Raw genomic sequence first — 21,984 nt, forward strand, 5'->3', positions numbered from 1 at the left:
CCCCAGCTTTCCCTGCGCCCCTCACGGCCCCTCTGGATCTCCCTGCAGGCTCTCGGGCGGGAACACACTTCGCAGAGACTTTTCCCCGACAAACTTCCAGAACCTCTGGAAGACGGTGAGTTTCTGCACGGCCCGGCTCTCCTCCACACGCTAAGGCCTCGGGCCTCCATTGGAGGGAGGGAGCCGAGGGGGTGCCACTCCCCCTCCCCCACTGCAGCTTCAGGAGGTGGTAAAACCGAGAGGGTGGGAGGGAGTGGGGGGCGGGTTTCCCGGGCGCTGCCGGGCTCGAGTCACTTCCGGTGCCCTGACCTTTATAGGAGTAAACAGACCCCCGCCATCTCCGCCTCCCCTCCTGCCCAGGTGACTGAGTAATCCCCTGTCTTGAGGAGAAAGCATTGGCCAAGTACTTGGCTAGCTGGTAGGGTGGGGGTCAAGTAGGAGCCGCCTAGGGAAGGCCTGGACTCCGAGTTCTTGGTCAAAACTTGGCATTGCGGGCACCTTCAGCCCATTCCTTCTCAAGTCACGAACTTGCAGGAGACCCCTTGGCAATTATTTTTTCTCTCGAGAGCAGACAGCCTTCAGCCCGAATTGTCCGGGCTGGCGTCTGACCCAGCTGTGGTTTTTCCAGGCCTGAAGGCCCCGGAGTGCGCCAGCGGCATGTACAAAGACACCGTCTACTCCGCCTTCAATCTGCTCATGCACTACCCACCCCCTTCTGGAGCAGGGCAGCACCCCCAGCCGCAACCCCCACTGGTAAGTGGCCCCAGCAGCCCAGCCTGCCTTGTGCCTGCCACCTTTTTGACCAGGTATGTGGGGCATGGGCAAGAAGTGACTTTAGCCTAGAACAAAATAGATATATGAGAACTCCTTTTTGGTCTCTTTTCCCATTCACAACCAGTGGGATCTGAACTAGAGAACTTTGCTGAAAGAAGGAGGGATGGCCCTAGGCAGCCCTCTTCTTGCTAGCTGTTGGCTTTTGTCTTCCTAGCTTGCACCCAAGCAGGTACAGGCCCTATCCTGGTGCTAGGTGATTGCTGGGGTAGAGTCTTCTCAAAGAATCTTTGAGCGGAGACCACCCCTGGCTCCTGAGGGTAGTGTAGGTGGTGTGGTCCGAGCTGTGAGCTTCGTAGTTAGCCTTCTCCCAAAAGCCTGACTCCCTAAGCCTCGGTGCTTGGAGGAACCAACAGAAAAGCTGGTTGGCTTCAGCTCTTCTGGTTGTGGATAAGAAACATAACTCTATTCGTTCTGTTCTTATTGACATGAGTGCACCCTTGCCAAGAGAAAGATCCTGAACATGTGTCGAAAGTGTGTTTTTAATGAAGCTGGCTTCATCTCTAATGCACCAGGCAGGGTTTGCAGAGGTGTTTCACATCAGTGGTGTTATTAAGGGGACTGTTCAATGAATTTGGGTATGTTTACCCAGGGCTTTGAACAGACTTCGTGATCATTACAAACCATGCTTTTCTGCGCATTGGTGCAAATGACCTCAAGTGTGAAGGGCCTATTCTGAGTGCTTTGGAGCAGTAAAGCTGCACTTAAAAAAAAAAATTCAGATTAGTGTTTGATTGTCCTTAGGCGTCCCAAACAAGTCGGGGGTGAGATTTGCGCTCCTAGAGTACATGAAAGGTTCGGGGGACTCTGGTGCGCGGTATTGGGTGCAACTGTAGGCCCTTTGTAGGTGCGGCCCATGGGTGGGATGCTCACATGGCTAGTGGTGGGATCGCCCAGAGGGAGGAGGGTGACTGCCAGGCTGTTTCAGATCCCGAGTGAGGAGGATTGGTTCTGAGAGCTGTTTCATGCCAAAGCTAGTGGGAGGTGAGAAGACACTGAGACTTCTCTCCGGAAACCCAGCGTGGCAAACCTGGTGGACTGCTGACTCGGGAAATGAACCCCTTGTCCTTTGGCTCCCATTTTCTCATCTGTAGAAGGAGCATATTGAAAGAGTGTTCTGATTTTCTGCTCTTGGATGGCTCCATCTATGAGGTGCTTGCTCCCCTCCAAGTCTGGGGGGGCAGGAGCTTGCCCACTGACCTTATTACCTGATGGAGCAGATCTCCCCAGAGACCTCTGCCCCGCACAAGCAGAGGCTTAAGAGAGATGCTTTTGGGGCCCCCTAAAAGGAGTAAACCCTTTGATTTGGGGCTAAGTCGGCATCACCCACAACTGCCAAACCACTGGCAGATGAGTGCTTGCATGGTAGGGGGCTGGGGTCACTGTGATAACCATGACTAGACAGAAGGCCTCTGCCCCAGAATTCACCTAGCAGGGCAGGCTCCCTTCCAGCTTCTTGTGATTCCACAGCAGTGCAAGGAAAAGTGGTGTTTCTCAGTTCTTTCCGTGGTGTGGGCAAGTGGTTGGAGAGTGCCCAGAAAGGGAGGGCCTCATTCTCTGTAGGAATGTGGTGATGGGACCATTTGATGTCCTTTAGCTCACATTGGTCAAAGAGTAGGCGGACAGACCACTAACTCCGCAGTCAGGATGCTGGGAGGAAAATGGGCCCCGGCACACCACCACTCCCTTGGCCTGGATCATTTCTTTTTTCCAACTTCAGGATCTTTCTCAAGCTGTAGCAGATGCATTTGTATGTTTCACACCCTCTCCTCTATAGGGGCAAATCCCCTGATCCTCTCACTGCCTGGCTTCTGCGAACACAGGAGGACGAGCTCTGGCACTGACTTTGTGTGCCTTGGTGCCAGCTGCTCCATGGGGTGGGGACAAGGGCAGAGGCAAGGGCTTATGCTGGGGTGACACTGGTTGAGGAAGGTATACATGAATGTAGTGGAGCCTCTTTTAAGCAAACTTGATAGTTATAAGCAAATGGCAAGTAAGAGTGGCTGCTTACGTCACCCTGAGAATTGTACGGACATTTTAAATATGATTGTGTTTTAAAAAGCAAAATTGACCTCATGTTTTGGGAGCACATTTATCATATGATTTAAGTTCATGTGTCTGGAATGAAAAAAGATGCTCTTAGAGTAGGTCGGAAGCCCCTTTCAGGGGCCTTGAGGAAAAACTGCTTTCCTGACCCCATCTTCAGGGCACAGATGACATGCTTGCCCAATCTCTGGCCATGGGCCTCAGAACTAGCCCCCACCCCCACAGCCCTTTGTTGGGCCCTCTGAGAGAATCCAGGTGGTCAGCAGTTGTGCTGAAGAGCTCAAGGCCAACCACTTGACTTCCCTAGACAGGGGAACCTGTTCTGCGCATGTCACTACCACATTGGGCACCTCAAAACAGACTCAAACCTAGCCAGGAGCAAAGGGCCAAGTGACTACCTCACAGCCAACTGACACTGGGCAGATTTTTGTTCCCAAAATGTTTGGGTTTTCTTGGTACTCGGCTTCTTGTAAATGTTTGGGGAAGGGGGATTAGGTCAAAGTTTATTTTATGGCTGATGTTTGTCAGGCATCTAATGTGGGCTTACAGATAGTTATTGGCCTAGAGCAGTAGCCCCTCTGTATTTTGGTTTTGTCATCTTTGCTCTGAAACCTGGGGGTGGGGATGGGAGGCAGTGGACTGGTCTCGGGCTAGACTTTGAGAGGCTTCCAGGGTGAGTAAGGCATCACTCCTTAGGAAAACTCAGGCTCTTGGATATGCAGGACTGATAGTCCGGTGCAAATCCGCATCTCAAAAAGAATATGAGGCCACATTGCTCTTGTGGCCCCCTCTATGGGCTCTACTTAGAGCCTGTGGACTGGAAGGCTGCTGAGCCTTTTGCCATTTAGGTGAAATGTTGAGAACAGGCAAATCCATAGAGACAGGTAGATGCGTGGTTGCCAGAGACTGGGAGAAGAGGGGAACGGAAAGTGGCTGCTAATGGGTACGGAGTTTCTTTTTGGGGTAATGAATATGTTCTGGAATCAGACAGGGGGGACAGTTGTACAACCTTGCGAATATACTAAAAGCCACGGAATTGCACACTTTATAATGGCGAATTTTATGGTATGTGAATTATGTCTTAATACAAAAAAAAAAAGGCTGAGGCTTTTGCCTGTTGTAGGGACTTGGGGCCCTTTCCCTGTGTCTGACCACCACAGCGTTCCTGGTGCCTGGGCGTGATCTCAGCCAGAGGGTCAGGCATCAGCTCCGGGCGGCGAGGGAGCCCAGCTGAGTCAGTGGACTCGTGCTGAGGCTCCTGGCCAATGGTCATATCCCCCCGACTCCAGAGTCAGAGTCTGAGGTCCAGGTGAGGACTGTGTGAACACAGCCTGGGGTAGCAGGAGGTGATTGTACGAGCAAGACCTGGGCAGAGGAAGGAAGTGCTGCTGCTGCACAGCCAGCCTGTCCAGGGGAGCTCTGCAGAGACGCACCCACCCAGCCCTCCCAGCCCTCCCAGCCCTCAGAGGGAGCAGTGGGGCCTTTCTGGGGAGAGTTACTGATGGTTGATCACCAGCCCTGGTTGGAGTGAAGCCTGTTGGAAGTGAGGCTGGCACCAGGCTGGGCACCCAGATGGACCAGAACCTGCCCCTGGGAGCTCCTAACTGAGCGGAGAAGACTCCCTCATGGCCAGAGGAGTACTGTCACAAAAGGCGTGGCTGGGGGCGTCTTGGGCAGAGTTGGCCACCGGCCTGGGCTGTGGAGGAGGGTCTGCCGAGCAGCTTCCTGAAGGTGCAGTTGTTCAACAGGTGACGACAGAGGACTGGCAGACACCTGGGCTCCCCTCTAAACATCCCAAATCTTCCACTTCTCCACTTTAGTCGCCACCTCCAAGCCCAAGCCACACCATCCCTTACCCAGACAGCAGTAACAGCCTCCTCCACGGTCCATCTTCTCCTACCTTGGCCCCCATCCTAACCCCTACCCTAACCCTCAATCCAGGCTCCACCGAGCAGCCAAATGGGTCCTTTAAAATCATGAATCAGATCCCATGTCCTGCTGAAACCCTGCAAGGGCTTCCCATTGCTTTTGGAGTACAGCCCAAACCACTCACCGCTGCCTGAGTGCCTGAGTGGCCAGCCCCTGCTGCTCAGTACCATACTCTTCCTCTCTCCTTCAAGAGTAGCCACTTCAGTGTCATGACATAAAACATTTTTTTACAATCAATAAGAATCTTTCCCACCTCAGGATCTTTGCACTTGTCCCCTCAGCTTGGAATTATTTTTCCCAGCTGTTCACATAGCTGCACCTTCTCATTTCTCATTCAGGGTTTAATTCAAATGTCACCTCCCTAGAGAGGCCTCTTCTGTGGTGCCCTCCATCATGCCCCTGGGCCTTAGCTTCTTTGCTCATCCTGGCAGCTCTTTAGACCAAGGCAGTTAGCACTGTTTTATGATGCATTTGGTATGCTTAGACCAAAGATAGCTCATCTGTCAAGAGTTATCTCTGAGCCTTACTACACAGTGGGAGTGGTGAGCCCTCCTCCTTGTATTGGAGTGCAGGCGGGAGGCAGCAGTGCCAGGGAGGTGCCCAGGAGGGTGCTAGCGTGGCCTGGGCTTGGGGGACAGGGGTTTGGCAATGACTGAGCCTTTCTCCCTTGCTGTCCTGGCTCCTCGGGGGCCGGTGGTGGCTCAGTGGTAGCCCTGCATGGACTCCCGTCTGGAGGGCTATATCTCTACTTTGGGCCACAGGGGTCTGGGGATCTGAGCCCTAGGGTAGAGACACAGATGCACAGGCCCCCTCCTCACTGCCCTACCTCACCCAGAGGTTCTTGGGAGGGGAAGTGCTATTCCTGGCCACTCACTCCATCCTGAGAATCCTCCTCCGTCCACCCTGAAAGACGCTTCCCTTCTCCAGCCATATAGAAGCCCTTTATACAAGGTGGTAGGGGTTGAAGCTGTTTTGTTAGGAAAAAAGGGAAGAGACCCACATAGTTGTTAGCCTTCAAACCATCCTCAGACCTTTTCTCACATGGTCACCCCTGCACACAGCCCTCATACCTTGTCCTGATGCTTCCCTGGGTGTGGGGGTGCATGTTTGCAGGCCCCCAGATAGTGCCCATGTACAGTATCTTTGTTTATCTCTCATATTGACTGTATCCCTCAAGTGGCTTCTAGCTTGCTCACAGGTTGCCTTTACCAGTGGGAATGTGCTTATTTTCCTGAAGCACAATGTTCAAGGAGAATTGTGGGGTCAAGAGGGAGGAAGAATTCCAGCATTTGCTTCCCCGCAGCCCCAGTTCACTGTGGGTTCTTGCAGGGCCTGAGCACAGCCAATGTGGACTTTCCTCTCTTTTGTCATTCGTTTAATAGGTTCGTGATGGGCAATGGGTTTTAGGAGTTATTTTGACTTGCATTTTTTCCTGACTTGGGAAGCTGTGTGGTACTGGCCATGGTATTTGGAAAATCTGCAGCCCTCCTCAGCTGCTTCCAAGGTGGAACTCTGCTTTCAGGGTGCTCCTCGATGCCTTTCAGGGCCAGGAGAGCACCATGAAGGAAGCCCATCCTGAAGACCCCTGCCCCACCCTGTTCTAGGGCCACCCATCTACTGTTCTAGCTCAGCAGGGTAGAAGGGCTGACAGCCCTGGGTTGGTCACCAGGAACCAGGGCCGTCATCTTTCCCTCATCCTACCATGGTTTCAGCAAGCCAGCTTCCATCGCCAGCAAATAGGGACATTTGTACCAGCTCTACTCACCTCCCTAGTCTCCCTGAGAGTCAGATGTGAGTGGGGTTGAAGGGAGGGAGGGCTTGGCGCCCCACTCCCTGAGGCAGCCATCAGCCTATCCCTCCTGGGTCTCCTGATACCCCATCCCACTCCCTGCCCCTTTAGGAAAAGAGGATTAACTGAGCTGTGAGAACGGGCTCCAGGGGCACTGTCTTCAAGTCAAATAACTGACGGGGTCAGGCTAGATGAGAGTGGCCACAGAGCCACATGGGGAGGCAACAGGGGCCACAGCCTCCTCTGAGCCTCCCCAGACAGCTGCCGTCCAGAAGCCAGTCACACTCCCTCCTACCTTGTGACTGGCTGCTTCCTGCCACTGTGTACAAACAAGACTTCGTTGGAGGAAACAGGTGTTTTATCAGGTCACATCCCCCACCCCACAACGGCACAGCGCCTGGATCCTCAGTAACAACCCTCCTTCTGCAGGTGGGGACAGTAAGACCCGATCAGGGAAGGGACTCATCCAAAGCCCCTTAAAGGGGTAGAAGGGGAAGGCATTGAGTCTGGAAGGGCCACCCTCAAATACCACATCTACCACTCCTGGGCTCAGTGGCTCTAGGTAAGTTACTTGGCCCATCTGTGTGCCTTAGTTTCCTCATCTAAAAGCAAGGATAATGAGGGTTCCTACCTCCTTGGTTACTGTGGCATGGACTGAGACAGTGTATGTGAAGTCTCTGGCATATAGTAAGTGCTTTCTGAGTGGAAGCTGCTGTGGGAGGGATTAATACTGCGTGAATGGCCATTCTGAAGGGGATCCTGTGCCAAGTAGGCAGAGTACTCCTGAAGCTGAGGCTGCAGTCGATGTCATAGTGCCTGCTGGATCTAGATTCCTGGGTCCAGACCCCTGCTGGCATTTACTGAGGCACCTCCCCCCAGACACACACACACACTCGTATACTTGGCCTTGGCTCAGCACAGAGAGAGCGGCTGCCTCTTCCCTCCCAGAGCTCAGAGACTTTCCTGGGGGCTCAAAGTCGACTTTGAGGTTCTGTCCAAGTTGGATAAAGGGCACTGAGGAGGGAGAGAGGCCAGTGGGGACGGGGGCAGCCAAGAGGATCCCTGAAAAGGAAAGGTTCCAGCTGGCCCAGAACCTGTGCAGGTGGGAGTGTAGAACTGTCGGGGTATGGGGGAACAACTCGAGCAGAGAGAACAAGGCGGAAATTAGTGTGTTCTTGGTCCCTGGAAGGGCAGCCTGAAGCCCAGGTGTGTGAGCAGCATGAGGTGAGGCTGGAGAAGAAGGGCCGACACTGAGGGCCCAGCACATGACCTCGATGCCCAGGCAGTGCCGGTTCCACAGCTTGGGAGTGGCTAGTGGGCACACGCAGTGTATTGGCAGCACGAATGGCAGGGTGGTGCCCACCAGCGGATGGTTTGAGTTGGACATGGAGGCCCAGGCAGGCAGAGCCTGCAGCTGGGACAGGGTGGACACTGGGGGTGCAGGGGAGATTGGAGGAGTGCGAGCCGGGCCTAGGGCGGGGGTGGGCTTTGGGGAGACCTGAGCATGCTGGCACATGCAAGGCAAGAGTGCCTCAGAAGTGGGACTTTCCGTTTTCGTGTTATTTCATTCATTTGACTCAGTCTCTCTCCAGGGTCTTAAAGTTGAACGTTTTAGCCCCCTGTTTACTGAGGGGAACTGAACCTCAGAGGTCAGGTCCCACCCACCAGTGATTTAGTCAGGGTGTAGAGAGCGCCTGTCATCGGTGTGATCTCTAGCAGGAGTCTGGGGAGGAAGGTCTCTGAGAACCCAGGCCAGTGTTAGCTTCTTTCTTCAGGCAGTTTGCTGCCTCAGCTCGTAGACCTGTGATGCTTGGGGTTTGGACCTGGGTGCTGCCTGCCCCCTTAAAAAGGTGTGGCCCACATCAGCCTTGACATGCATGAAGTCTCTGAGTTGCAGCTGGATGGGTTTGCCCTGTTCAGAGGATTTGGCTCTTTTTGGTCCTGCCGCAGCTTGGGGTTCCCCTTGGCTCAGTCCCGTGGTGAGTGTTGAGATTGTCCCTTGCTGGATAAGGGCCCTGGCGTGGGTGGAGCTAAGATGGGCGTGAGTCTGGCCCTCTCCTTTGGGGAGGCTGCCCATGTAGCCTGTCCCACCCATGGAGACTGCCTGCCTGGGCTGTGTCAGCAGACACAGCTTTAGAGCCCAGAGGGAGACCGGTGACACATAGCCTTCACGCTGAGGCCTACTCCACAGCCGGAGCTCTGTGGAGATCAGAGGAAGCAGACGTTCTGCCAAATAAGCTTCCTCCTGCCCCCCTTACCCCTCCCATTAAAACAACCAACTCTTTCTCTCTCCAGGGACAGGAGACCTGTTTGGGCCCCACACTATCTGCTTCCAAATGACGGGTGTGTGGCTGTGGCTGCAAGCATGGATGGGCAGGCAGTGGCCCCAGGGAACAGTGGGCTTTGGGGTTTACATGGGTAGAGCTGCACGCCTGGGCTGGCCTAGCCATGGGTGGCATATTGCCCCCTCCTAGAAAATCCCGTTTGCCCATTAGGCCAGGGGGTTGTCATGGGGAAGGATGCCAGGGAACCGGGGCCACCTCCCTTGGCTGTATGACCTTGAGCAAATCTGTTAACCTCTTTAGGTCTCAATTTCTTCCTCTAAAATGGGGGTGGGGGTCCCTGGTCCGGAGGACTCGAGGTTCAGTTAAGTAAGTATTGGCTGGAGAAACCTGTTGCTTGGGTAGGCCTCAGGTGGGGCTTACTGGGCATTGCAGGACTACTCCAGGCCAGCCTCCCTATCAGGCAAGAAGGGATTGTGGGGAGGGAGGGACAGGTGACGGGAGTCCGGGCTGAAGGTATTCTGACTAACTCTGACATGGCTCTGGTGGCAGCAGGCCCAGCCTCTCAGTCTGCTGGGCCGCCATCTGAAACGCATTACCGATGCTTTGTAAACTCCACATCATTCGGCCACATGAAAGCCTGGGATCTAAAAATAGCCACTCCCAGAAGACGCCCCGCATTGGTGAGGCTCAACTGACCTCTGCACGCACACCCACCACCAAACCTCCTCCCTTGCCAGGGAGCCCCGACCGGCAGGGCCACACCCACCCACTCTCCCAGCGTGGGCAGCTACTGCCTGGGGCCACTTTATCTGGGCACAGATCTCATCCAGCTAGTCAAAGCTTCAGGCCCCAAGGCCTTACCCAAGGCAGAATGTCTGGAGGAGCCAGAAGGAGGCAGCTGAGTGTGTGTTGGCCCTGGGGACTCCTTCCCCAGTGCCGTCACACCTGGGATGCCAATGGGGGGCTCCTGGGGAAGCCATCGGGACCATCTTACAGATGAGGACATGGGATCCTGTAGACGGGGAGCACGGGAGGGGGACTTGGCCCCTGTCAGATGGTAGACAAGAGGGCCACTGGCTGATATGCTGGTGTGAGGGGCCTGCCCAGGACCCCAGGATATGGGTGGAGAGCCTTCCCCAGCAGGAAGGGAGGGCAGCTGTGGGTCTCCAGGCTGCTAGGCTTGACTCTTTGCCCTGCTTTCTGTGGGTTCCCTCTCCCTATGGTCTCCATGACCAACTGCAAACCACTCTTTTCCCTAAAAATAAACATGCTTATGGGATTGGGGGAAGCTTTGTAGCTATCAAAGGAAATAATAGGGTGTTTAAGAAAATTACATTGCGTTTTAAATAACCAGCATGAAAGTCATTAAGTTTGAAGTTTCATTCAAATCAGATGGCTCTGTGGCTGGCCTGGTGGCCAGGCAGGCAGAGGGTGGGTGGGCCCTCAGGGATGCTGAGAGGCAGCCTGTGGAGAGCTTTGCAGCAGCAGCAGTGAGGTCTCTGGTGGGTACAGCTGGGGGTCCAGGCAGTACGGCCACCGAGTGTAAGCCAGGCTGCGGCAGCCACCCCAGAGCTTGCTGGCAGGCTTTGAATCACAGTGCAGCCTGGGAGCCACCCAACTGTGGTGGGCAACCCCATGGGTGGGGCCGGGGGGTGACCACAGTCCACAGGGTGTGGAGACAGATGAAGCTGGGATTGCTTAGGCCACAAGGGTTGGCCGTTTTGAGGTGGGGTTTCAAGGATGATGTTTTGGATCAAAAAGAGTGAGAGAGGATCTACAGGGCCAGGGCCACATTTGTCCTCTTCACTGCTGGAAGCTCAGTGCCCGGCACAGGGCATGACATACAGTAAGTGCTCAGTAAACAGCTGTTGAAAGAATAAGTGACCGTAGCAATAGTGCACATGTCGAGACACTCCTGAGTGCCAGGGGCTTTTAATCCTGATATCAAGATCCTTATGAGAAGCCAAGAAAGTAGATACTATTATTACTTTCATTTTGCAGATGGGGAAACTGAGGCTTAGGTTAAGAACATGCTAGTACCTGGCAGTGTCAGGACTTGGACTCAGGTCTGTTTTATCTCAGAGCCCATGCTCCTTGCTGCTCTTGCCTTTTGCTCTTGAATGTGGGGGGATGGGGGCATTGCAGGCCAAGAAGCTGAGTATTACCCCCACTCCTGTTGTGTTCCTGAGCTGGATCCAGCTGGATTCCTCTGTCCCTAAGGAAAGACTTGGCCCTTACTGCCCCTGCTAGGTGTGACCTCAAAGCTCTGGGCCTGGGTCAGGGCCAGACCTATTCCTCTTTGGACAGCTGGCCAAGGTCAAGACTCCCAGGGCCAGAATGGGTATTTCTTGTTTGGAGGCAGGAGCCCAAGGCTTCCAGAATAAATGTTACTTGGGAAAGTGTTCATAAATGACATTTAAGATTGACTCAAGTTTGATGCATGACACAAGAATAGGTCCCAGTCCTAGCTCAGCTCAGAGCTCACAGTTGAACCTCTGGGCCAGGTCTCCTCTGTGTGGTCCGAGGCTGGGTTAGAGGGTTTCCTGAGTTACTGAGAATGGCTCAACTGAGGAAGCCGAGGGCGTTCCTAAGTGTGCCCCAACCAATGGGAAAGCTGGGAACCAGAGTCACCTGCCAGCCCCACTGAGGCATTTTGAGAGCAGTTTCTTGTATCACTGCTTTCCTGTGCTGCCTGTCCCCTGGCTCTGGTCATCGAAGGCCAGTCAGGAGCTCAGCAGTCTGGCCCAATCGCATCAGGCAGCAGTCCAAAGGAAATCGAGGGCCAGCCAGCTCCAGCTTGGCACAAAGGCTGGCTTTCCTGAAAAGCCTTGGTCTAGGGACATGCTTGCCTTTATCATTATTAACTCTCTTAATCCTGACATCAACCCCATGAGCTGTGGATATTGTACAGACGGGGAACCTGAGGCGCGGAGAGACTTGCACCTTGTAAGTGCTGGAAAAGGGATTTGAACCCAGGCTTCTACCCTCTGTGTTCCCCGCCCTTACTACCATGCTACCTTGCCTTCTAGCCACTCATATTTGAAAAAACAGGTTTTATAGCTACAGCTGGGTCCCCTTTGGCTCCCCCTGTCCCATTCCTCCCCACACCTCATCCCCAGGAATTTGGCATTTCGCCCTCTCCCCTGTATTTTTATACTGTTACACCCAGGTGTGTATGTGTAAGAGCTGTTTGATGTGGTTTTGAAACCCCCTAACTTGACCTCGTTAGGAGGCTCTACCGCAAGAGGGACCCTGTGGCAGTTGGAGCAGCCCGGACCACCTCCCCTACTTACGCTGGGCATGGGGGTGCTTGGGTGGGAGCATGCTGGGGCCTGAAGCCTCCAGCAGCTTCTTTCCACTCCTTGCTTTCATTCCCTTCAAATAAACCAGTGGACTGAATCCAGCCAGATACCCCGAGGGCCTTAACTGGCAGTAGGTGCAAGGATTAGATCCGAGTGAGATTTCTGACCACAGCCCAAGGCAGAGCTGTCCTCCTGCAGCTGGTACAGGTAGTTGGACAGACCAGGTAACTCAGACCCTTTTCTTGACTTTGCTCCTCAGGAGCTGACTAGAATTCATCGAGCAGGAATGCAGCTCTCCCTACCACCCTCCAGCCATCGCTGGCCGTCAGCCTCCACTTTTTTGGGCCCTGCTGGGGCTCCCCGCCCCCTCACTCCTTGATAGCACACTTACTCTCTTTACAAACCCTGGTGAGAGCCACCCCAGCTGCCAGTGGCCGTCTACTCCTTCTTGCATAAGGCAAGGGGGAGCACAGGCCAGACCTTGGAGGAACAGGATGACCTCTCGTGTCTCCTTTAGTCATTTAGGACTGAACCAAAATCACCTCCTGCAAAGACAGAGTAAATAAAGGCACCCTTCACACAGGGCTAGGTGGAGGTCAGAGCCAAGTTGCCGGTCAGTTCATTCCACAAAAAGGTTCTTGGCATGGTGTTGTTGGCAAAATTGGTGATTCCAGTTCCCAGGAAGCCAGAGACCCCCATGTAAGGAAGAAGGGAATCTGGGAACCACTTGGCTTCTGAGTTTCAAGCGTATGGTCTCCATGTTGACACACTACCAGCTGGCCAGTGAGGTCTATCGCTGAGGGGTAAAGATCTCTGGCTGAGAACCCCAAAGGGCTGGATTCAAATCCAGATGCATCGCTACTTGCTGGGAGACCTTGGGCAAGTTGTTTAACCTCTCTGAACTTCCCTTTCTTCATATGCAGAATCTGCACACATGGGACAAAGTGATTGGGAAGACTGATGGGATTCTGGCGGGGGCTGCCATCTTTAAATGTGCACCTCTGCCATTTTCTTCCTGCATTTTCTAGAAAGCCTTATGGCTTTGCTCCCAGGGGAACAAAATCTGTGAGCTCATCAAATGCCTCCTTTCCCAGAGCCTTGATTTCCCTACTGCCAAAGAGAGACCGAGCTCTGAGCTTGAGTCTGGGCCCGCCTTGGCCCATGGTGGCCTCCTGGGTGGCTGGGCACTGCGGAGGGGCTGGTTGAGTGACTGCCTAGGTCTGCTGCAGTGTCCCCAGACAGTGTGTCAGTAGCATCAACTAGCAGCTCAGCTGCAGCAGCTCCCGGAAGCTTATATTTTCCTCTAAAAACATCCTGTCCTGAGGGGCGTTCACCTCAAAGAGGAGGAAGGAAAACAGAAACGAAAGCATAGAAACCACTAGAGGCCGTGGGCCAGGCCACTCAGCTCAGTGAGGTTCAGCCAGCTCCTAGGGTGCCTCGGGGCTGGGCTGGGCTGGGTATACAGCAGGCCTGTGGTTTGCCAAGGCTGCATGCAGAGACTCCAGTCCTCACCTCTACCATGGCAGGGCCCCTGTTATCTGATGTCGAGGCCAGGCAGCTGGTGGACTGGCCACACGCACCTGACAGGGCTCTGTGCAACCATGGCAACAGCTCTGTTGGCAGACAGGACCAAAGCTGCCTGGTCCACAAGGGTGTGGCCCAGCCATCCCCCAGCCCTCCAGCTCAGCTGGCCATCCAGCCACAGCTCCATGCTCTGCGGTGGGCGTCTGGCACAAGGTGTCCAGCACGCTGTGGGCAGGGAATTTGAGGGCTGTCCTCTGGAGAGCACCATGTCCTGGTGGCAGGGCCCAGAGCGGGGGCTGAGATAAAAGGGCATAAGCCAACCTGGAGTGTATCTGCAGAGGTGGGGTCAGCAGGAGCTCACAAATCGAGGCCTGCTCGATACACAGGCAAGTCCTGTTTGGAGGATCTGGGGGGCCTGCCTACCTCTGGGAAGTTCATTCTCATGGTCCCAGGCCTTGGAGATTCCCACTCAGCAACTGGCCAGATTCCTTGCACTTAAGCACCACTGGTGTTGGACAGTGGACCCCAACTCCAGACACAGAGGTCTGAGGGAGCTGTGGGGCTGCCTGATGGGTCTGGGAGCTGGGATAGAAGCCTGGAGGAACTGATCGGGGGTAGAGTAGATTCCCAGGGCCAGGCTCTGAATGGAGCCTGGCTCAGAGCTGACAAGCCTAGCTCCAGCAATGTGGGGAAGAGAAGTGAGAACTGGAAGCGGGGATGGCCTTTTGAGCAAGGCCACTATGTGGGGTTGCTCAGGGGAGCAGGGCCAAGGAGCTGAAATCCAGCCTGCATTAAGCTCCGCAAGCTACATGTCCTGACATGGGCCTAGGTGTCTGTCCAGAGGAAGGGGTACTTTTTCTCATTAGCAAAAGGGCACCATATGAACTAGTGGTGGCCCTGGCTTGGACTCCGGTCATTCTGACTCTCAAATTATTGTAGGCAGGAGCAGGGTAGAAGGAGGTGTGGGGTCTTAGGTGCCAGGCAGGCTAGGATGTCCTTGACTCCAGACAGTGGCCCCAGCTCCTCCCAGCCTCCTGTGTGCTACTGTGACCCTATGCCCAGCCCCAGCCAGAGCGTTTGTCCAGTGCTGCCACATTCTCCCTAAACTGGCGCACACTGGGTGGGCTCCACCCACCCGCACTGCTAGAGATCCAACTTTGGGGGCCCAGCTTTAATTTATGTAATAGAAATAGTACAGGGTAAAATCTCAAGACACCAGATGGAAGGCACGAAGACAGACAAGTGAGAGACACTTAGAGCAAAGTTGGGTCAATGCTAAGGTCAGCGGGCCTTAGCAAGGTACCCCTGCTCAAACGGGGAGGGTAGGAAAGGCTTCCAGGAGGAAGTCTCATTTATGATGAGGCCTGAAAGATGGATGGGAATTGGCTAAGCCAAGCGGGCGAGAGTTCTCCAGGCGGAGGGAACAGCATGGCCCTCAGGGGCCTGAACAGAGTGGGAGGAGGGGATCAATAAGAGTGGCTGTTTGACATTGCTGAAGACTGAGAGCCCATGAAGGGGCCCCCGGCACTGACTTGAGGAAGGGCTGTGTGACTGTAGGCAGCTTTCTCAACCTCACTTCCATCATGGTAAACGGGAAGGGTAATGCCTGCCTCGAATTGGTTGTCACGTGTTTACAATACTCAGCTTTGCCTTTGTGCTTGGCAGAGAGAGCCGTAACTATATCAATAGCCCACCTTTCTGTCTAGTCAGCCTCTGCCCCAGAAGGTACGCGAGGGTCTAGGTGTGGACCTGCTACTCCTGTGGGCTTGTCCCCAAGGACCTCTCCCTAGCTGCAGAGCAGGCATTGAGAAAAACACCCCAGGAGCCAACAGCCGATAGGCTAAAGTCAGCTCCATGGCAGATGAGCGGGTGAGGCATGCAGAGGTGGTCGGGGCACCAGGGATTCTAGAGGCCTTCATTCCACAAGAATGTGCTGAGGACAGAGCCTGGACAGGCAGAGATGACTAACAAGCTGCTTCTGCCCTCCAGGATCCCCAGGCTGACCTCTGCACAAAGTGGGCATCTCTGCCTGCTGGGCTGGTGGGACCCCATCCAGGTCACTGTACTTTCCAAGGAAATGACCCTTAGACTGAGGTCAGAATGAGAAGCCAGCCTGCGAAGGACAGGAGGAAGTATGGAAAGTTGTGAGGAAGGGGTGGGTAAAGGCGCTGAAAAGAGAGCCGGGCACCAGGGCAGAACAGGAGCAAGCTGCGAAGCTGGGCGTGGCTGGGGCGTGGTTAGGTGATGGTGAGCTGGGGAGATGTGGTCACCAGCAGGCAGGCTCCCTGTGTCAGCAGCCCTGGCAGGCAGGCAGGCAGGCAGGGGGTGTGGCCAGGACCCCAATCTCAGGGGTCCCGGAACCTGCTGGAGCATTTTTAGGGTCAGGGAAGCACTGGTTCTGGTAACTCTGACCAGCCAAGCTGGAGAAGGGAGAGACTAGGTTAAGACCAGGGACTCCCTCCCCTTTTCCCCGTTGTTTGTTCATCATAACAATAGGGCCTTTGCAGTAGTACAGTGGTGGGATCCCAGCTTTGCCACTTACTAGCTGTGTGACCTTGGGCAAGCTTTATGACCTCTCTGTGCCTTACTTTCCTCATCTATCAAATGAGAATAATAATTGTACTCATGGGTTTGTTTTAGGAGTATATGAGTTAAACTTTAAGGTGCTCAGAACTATGCCTAGCAAACACATGGCAAACACTCGGCTACCATTAGCAGATGCTATTTTCTTAGCCTGAAACATTTTTTGCCGTGTTCATAGCAGGGGCTCTGTAAACAAGTCCTGATTGAATATGTCTGCCAATAGCGATCAACAGAATCCCGGGGAGGAGAGAAGAGGGTGGGTGCTTCTTCTGGCACAGTCCCTTGCCACAGGGAAGCCTTCTTGGGAGGGCCTGGTCAGAGGCCCAGGTTTCTGCAGCTTCAACCCCAGGCTTGAGGCCAGAGGAAGCGGCAACTTTCTTCGCTGGGAAAGTGTTGTGGGGCTCAAGCGTTTGGGGGTTTTCAGAGTCAACCGTCAGAGGCGGGGAGTTTCTCTGCTGGTGGTAGCAAGGGCTCTCAGGGTGCACACAGCCTGCAAGCAGAGACGCTGCGGTCTGCAGGGAAAATGCCGACTGTGTTTATTTTTCACCTGAGCCTGCAGGAAGTGGGGGGGGGGGGGTGAGGAGGGGGGGGGGGGGGGGCAGCCCAGCCAGGCCCAGGCTCAACTTCAGAGCAGAGGAGACCTACCTCAGGAGTCCCTCATTTCCACCTCCGCCTGCCCAGCCCTGCCCTTGGGCCCCTTCCTGGCTGCAGCCTGCTCAACAAGAAGAGGGCATGCTGGGGCACCAGCATGAGGAATTTCCAGCCATGGGCTAACGAAAATATCCCAAAAGGACAGGGACCACTTCTGAGACGATAGATTTTGAGTCAGCTTGGGGAAGAGCAGTAAGAGCAATGCAGCAGCAGCACGGACTGCCTCTGCTGAGATGGGAGCAGACATAGCCTCCTAGCCCAAGGGTCTCAATCCTGGACCCATCCTGGAGTGCCACAGTCAGGGGGCATGGGGGAGGAGTCTGCAGGAAATGAAGAGGGGTCCTGGAGTGCCCTGATCAAGAAGTGTGGACTGCTGTTGAGTCTTTCATTCGTTTGTATGTTCCACCATTCTGTGGGCATTTACTGAGTGTCCAGCTCTGTGCTTGACACTTGGCCCTCAGAGGTAAGAAAGATGAGGTTGTGCCATCAAGATGCTCAGGGCCTGGCAGGGACAGTCGACGCAGGCCTTCTTCCCTCGGAGGCTGGGCAGTCACCATCAGGGGGAGGAGAGGAGGGGAGCTCCTGACCCTGGGCTCCCCATGCACACACCAAGCCTCAGGCCACCCCACCCCATTGTCTGGGCAGCCTGCCTCTGGGACGGCCTTGTGCTGAGGCTGTGAAGCGGGACGTTCCACTGGCTGAAGGGGGCGTGGGGCACTGGGCCCTGGGCCAGACGGTTCTCCCTGGCTGCCACCACTAGGCCTGGAAGGGGCTGAGGACTAAAGCTGAAGGGCGGCCTGCATGAACGTGGGAAGGACTAGTCAGGCCTTCAGTGCCCTACCCTGGAGCCCTGGCCACCTCAGGGCCTCCAACTGCCAGCAGGCTCTCTGTCCCACCCCTGCCCACCTGGTACCTCTCCTTTGGTTTGGCTGTGGACTCCTATTTAATAAGGCTTTTCTCCAGTTCCCAGGGAAGACTGGTAGACAGGATGAGTTCTTTGTCCACCAGGCAACGCCCCCTGGCCCTCCCCACTGCCCCTGTCACATACCTACCAGGCCGGAGGCTATAGGCTGAGCTGGATTCTGCCGTTTCCTAGGCCTAACCTGAGCTGCGCTATAACCTGGGTCTTGACCAGCCTGGCCAAGAAAGGTCAGCTCTAGTCCTCCCTCAGGTCTTCCTGGCCAAAGCTAGCCCTCCTCAGGGAGGGTGGTTTGCTGAGCCAACACTCTGCTACCTCACTGTGGGCAGAGCAGGACTCTGGAGCTGGCATGTTGGACCCCAGACTCTGCTCCTAAGACTTCCCAGGGTCAGAGCTGTCACCCTCGCAGCCAGCCTTTTATCCCTGAGAGCCAAAGAGCCAGAGCTGGATGGCAGGGCCTTTCCTGAAGCAGGAGCTTAGACTTGAAAGTCCCCTGGTCTGGAGGGACCTGTAGAGGGTGTTCATTCCACCTAGTGGGCTGGGGCTCCAGGCATTTGTGCTCTCAGGTGGTAACTGGTGGAATGCCTACCACCAGGGTCCTGGGAGTGGGCCCTGAGGCTCAGTCTCCCCGACTGTCACTGTCTTGGGAACTTACCAGGATAAAAGGGCCCTAGTCTACGGCCATGCCACCCTGACTATGCCCAATCTCGTCTGATGTTGGAAGCCAAGCAGGGTCGGGCCTGGTTAGTACTTGGATGGGAGACCACCTCGGAAGACCAGGTGCTGTAGGCGTAAAAAAAAAAGGATGAAAGGGCCCTAGAGGTTTCCAGGAAGCTTCTCACCTTCATAGGCCCTCGGCTCCTGTTCTCCCAAATTGTGGAATATAGCAAGATTTTTGCATCTGTGGCTAGTGCGGTAGTCGTGGCCAATGTTCCCATCCTCATTTTACAAGGGGGCAAATCGGCCCAGGACCCTATAGTGAAAAGGTCAAAGAGTCAGGGAGCCTAGAACTAGCCTTCCCAACCCAATGTACATTATGACACACTCAAAATTATCACTGGAGTAACTGGAGAAGGAGGCCGGAGGCTGAAACACCCATGGGAAGTCCTGGGCGTAGTAAGCAAGGAGAAGGCAAGGTAATGGGGTGAGAGGAATGGGGCCTGGTTGTGGAGAGAGCTCGTAGGCCCAGGTAAGGCTGTTGTTGGAAGCTCTAGGCAGAGGAGTGACATGACGGGCTTAGACTAGTTGAGGGACAGGGAGGAAGGAGGAAATGGTTGGATTCTAGATGTATTTTCAAAGTAGAGCCATGCGGATTTGCTGACAATTGGATGTGGGGCGTAAAAGAAAAAGAAAAGTCAAGGATGACTCCAAGGTATTTGGTCTGAGCCACTTGAAAGGCTGGAGTTGCCATGAACTGAGGAAGAGGGAGAGGAGCGTTTGGGGAAGGAAGTCAGAGGTTCTGCTTTGGACATGCTGAGTTCGGGTAGCATTTTAGACCTCTGAGTAGAGTTTCTGAGTAAGCATTGGGAGAGCAGAGTCCTTAGGAGAAGTGAGGGCTGGAGATATAAATGTGGAGTCATTCGATGAAGATACTTAAAGCCATGGGCCTGGATGAGTGCACCCTGGGAAAAACGTTAGAGAGCCAAGGGCCGACTTCGGGTCAGGAAGAGGATGAGGAAACAGAAATGAGGCTGAGAGGGAGTAGCCTGTTAGGTTGGAGGAAAATCAAGGGACTGTGACATTCCGGAAGCCAAATGAAGAAACTGAGGAGGAGGGAGAAATCAGTTGTGTCTAATGCCGCTTAGGTGTCAGGTAAAATGAATGAAGATTAACAACCATTTTGTTCAGCAGTATATAAGTCATTGATTGGATCTTTGACAAGAGTCATCTGGTGAAGTGATAGGGCAAAAGATGCCTATTAGGTTGAAGGGAGGATGAGAGCTGAGAAGTGGAGGCAGTAAGTGGGGACAGCTTTGCTGAGGTTTGTAATAAAGGGAGTGAGACATGAGGTGGTAGCTGGGGGAGGATTTACAGATGAGAGAAATGGCAGCCTGTTGGCACCCTAGTGGGAATGAGACTGGGCTTGTAAAGTACTCGGCACAGGGCCTGGCACGTGGCAGGTACCTAGTATACAAAGCATTTCACATGAGCCCACATACCCCATAGCTATAACTTGGCTCACTCTTCTCTCTGGCCAGCCACCTGCAGGCCTGAGGATCCTACATTCCACCTTCCATCCCCCACACAATTCCATCTCCCAACCTGTCACAATTGTGTCTGAGAATAAAAGCCTGAGAGTGACATGAGTCTGTCCAGCTTGCTCAGGAAACCTGGCCTTGGAATGGCAACAGGAAAGTCACAGAACCCAAGGCCTGGTGACAGCATGGACGCTGGTGACAGCCGTCATCAGCATCCCCAGCTGATGCTGTCAGTGGCCTACCAGGCATGCCTGTCATCTCCAGGCAACCCCCCCTTTGGCATAATCAGGCCAAAATGTCTGGCCAGTGTGAGGCCTGGCACCAGAGGGCCAGGGAAGTGCTGTGAGCAGTATTCCCCCATGTCTGTGAAGGCTCGTTAGGGTGTATAAGGGGCTTCTTACATGTCCCTTCTTCATTACCTGACACCTGAGTAATTGAGCTCTTTGCTGTTGTCTGGCTTTGTCCTCACAACCCATTTCTTTGACAAAGAAATGAATGATCAGATATTTTAAGTCATGGATCAGATATTTTAAGTCATGAAGACGACATATGTTGGAACTAGGATCTACACATGGTTAGCCCAGTCCTCCTCAAGTTCACAGTGGAGAGCTCTCCCTGGACTGGCAGAGGGAAGCTCTTCTGCCCTGCCCCAGGAGGCCAGGAGAGGGGCTCAGGAGGTCTGTGGTGCAACTGATGCCAGCTGCAAAGGAGCCACCACTATCTACCCAAGGACAAAAGGAAGGCTGATTGATTATCTTTAGTATGTAAGGTTGCTCCTTGTGGGCAGATGGATGAGGAGACTGACAGGCGGCAATGTCAGCACTCCCTCCAAGCCCTGAGGGGAAGGGTGCAGTTTTGGGTCCAGCCTCAAGCTCCCCTGAAGACAAGGTGGAAAAGATGGCGGCCAGGACTATTGCTGGGAGGTATTGGAGCCTGTGCCCACCTGGGAGCCTCACACCTTGGCTACATTAAGGCTCATACCCAGCCTACTCTGTAGCACTGGACCCCCAATAACCAGTGCCAAGGGACCTGGGCCAGACCTCTAACCATGAGCTCCCCAAACCTGGTGATAAGGGATCGTGAACCGTAGCCATTACACGAGAGGAAACTGAAGCCTAGAGATGTTACGGGGTCTGGCTAAATTCACCCAGTGGGAAATTTCACCCATTGGTGGAAAGGAGCCCAGGCCACAAGCTGTTGTTACTATCTTGCCCCAAAGATGTCCCATTTCTTCTGTGCCATGGGTCAGAAGTCACTCATCTCTGCTCCCAGCCAGCAGCATCCCCACAGATGGACTTTTCTGAGTGGAAGCTGAGCCTCAGTTATATGGGCCCTGGTCTGTGCAGGTGTGCCCTGAGGATATGCAGAGCTGAGCCTTGGCCCTGAGCAGCAACTCCCTGTGGCTGGGTGGCATGGGGAGCCCCCTTCTCAGCCTGACTGAGTCATCTCATGACAGATCCATGTGACTAGTGTGAAAAGTAAGAGTCCTGTGGTGCCGAGGAAACAGGAAGTGTGGGGGCCGGGCAGGTTGGCCCCACCTGGCTTTACCTTCCTGAGTTAGAAGGCTGAGGGGGGCTCTCCTTGTGTCAACAAATCCTGTTAAGCCTGAGGTAGGATAGGGGGTCAGACCCAGGACCTCAAGTCTGGAGACTGGAGAAAAGGAAGCTCCAGGCTGTTCTGGGGTAAGACAGGTCCTTAGACCATGTCCTGATGTCTGGGGCTAGAGGCTGACAGTCATAGGGTCTCAAATTGGAATTGCTACGACTAGGAAGCAGGAAGAACTTCCTGGATGGGGGTGATGTGCTTCTGGAATTGAGTGCACAGAAATACTCAAGAGGCTGTCTACGAGATGGAACTGCTTGGGCAAAGCTACGAGGAACAGGAGAGTTGGACCACTGGACACAGGATGGTTTGAGTGGCGCCCCCT

The 21,984-nt window shown here is 54.3% G+C and overlaps 1 protein-coding gene and 1 pseudogene across 6 annotated transcripts in view; both read left to right on the forward strand.

Moving 5' to 3' along the window:
- The first annotated feature begins 6 nt into the window (after positions 1-6).
- The window catches only part of TCF7 (transcription factor 7), a 32,609-nt gene continuing 10,631 nt past the window's right edge, over positions 7-21,984 (forward strand). For 5 of the 6 annotated variants that reach the window (XM_011362309.2, XM_011362308.2, XM_023531914.1 and 2 more), the window contains exons 1-2: positions 7-115; positions 629-753. In XM_011362309.2, the coding sequence (XP_011360611.1) occupies positions 658-753 (96 nt within the window). In that variant the 5' untranslated portion in view covers positions 7-115; positions 629-657. Of the gene's footprint in view, positions 116-628; positions 754-6,689; positions 7,158-21,984 lie in introns of those variants that run through there. The other variant, XM_023531916.1, reaches the window with a different exon arrangement.
- Positions 18,533-18,651, forward strand: LOC111741190 (annotated as a pseudogene).

Source organism: Pteropus vampyrus, unplaced genomic scaffold (genome assembly GCF_000151845.1).
Source record: "Pteropus vampyrus isolate Shadow unplaced genomic scaffold, Pvam_2.0 Scaffold74, whole genome shotgun sequence".
Taxonomy (NCBI): domain Eukaryota; kingdom Metazoa; phylum Chordata; class Mammalia; order Chiroptera; family Pteropodidae; genus Pteropus; species Pteropus vampyrus.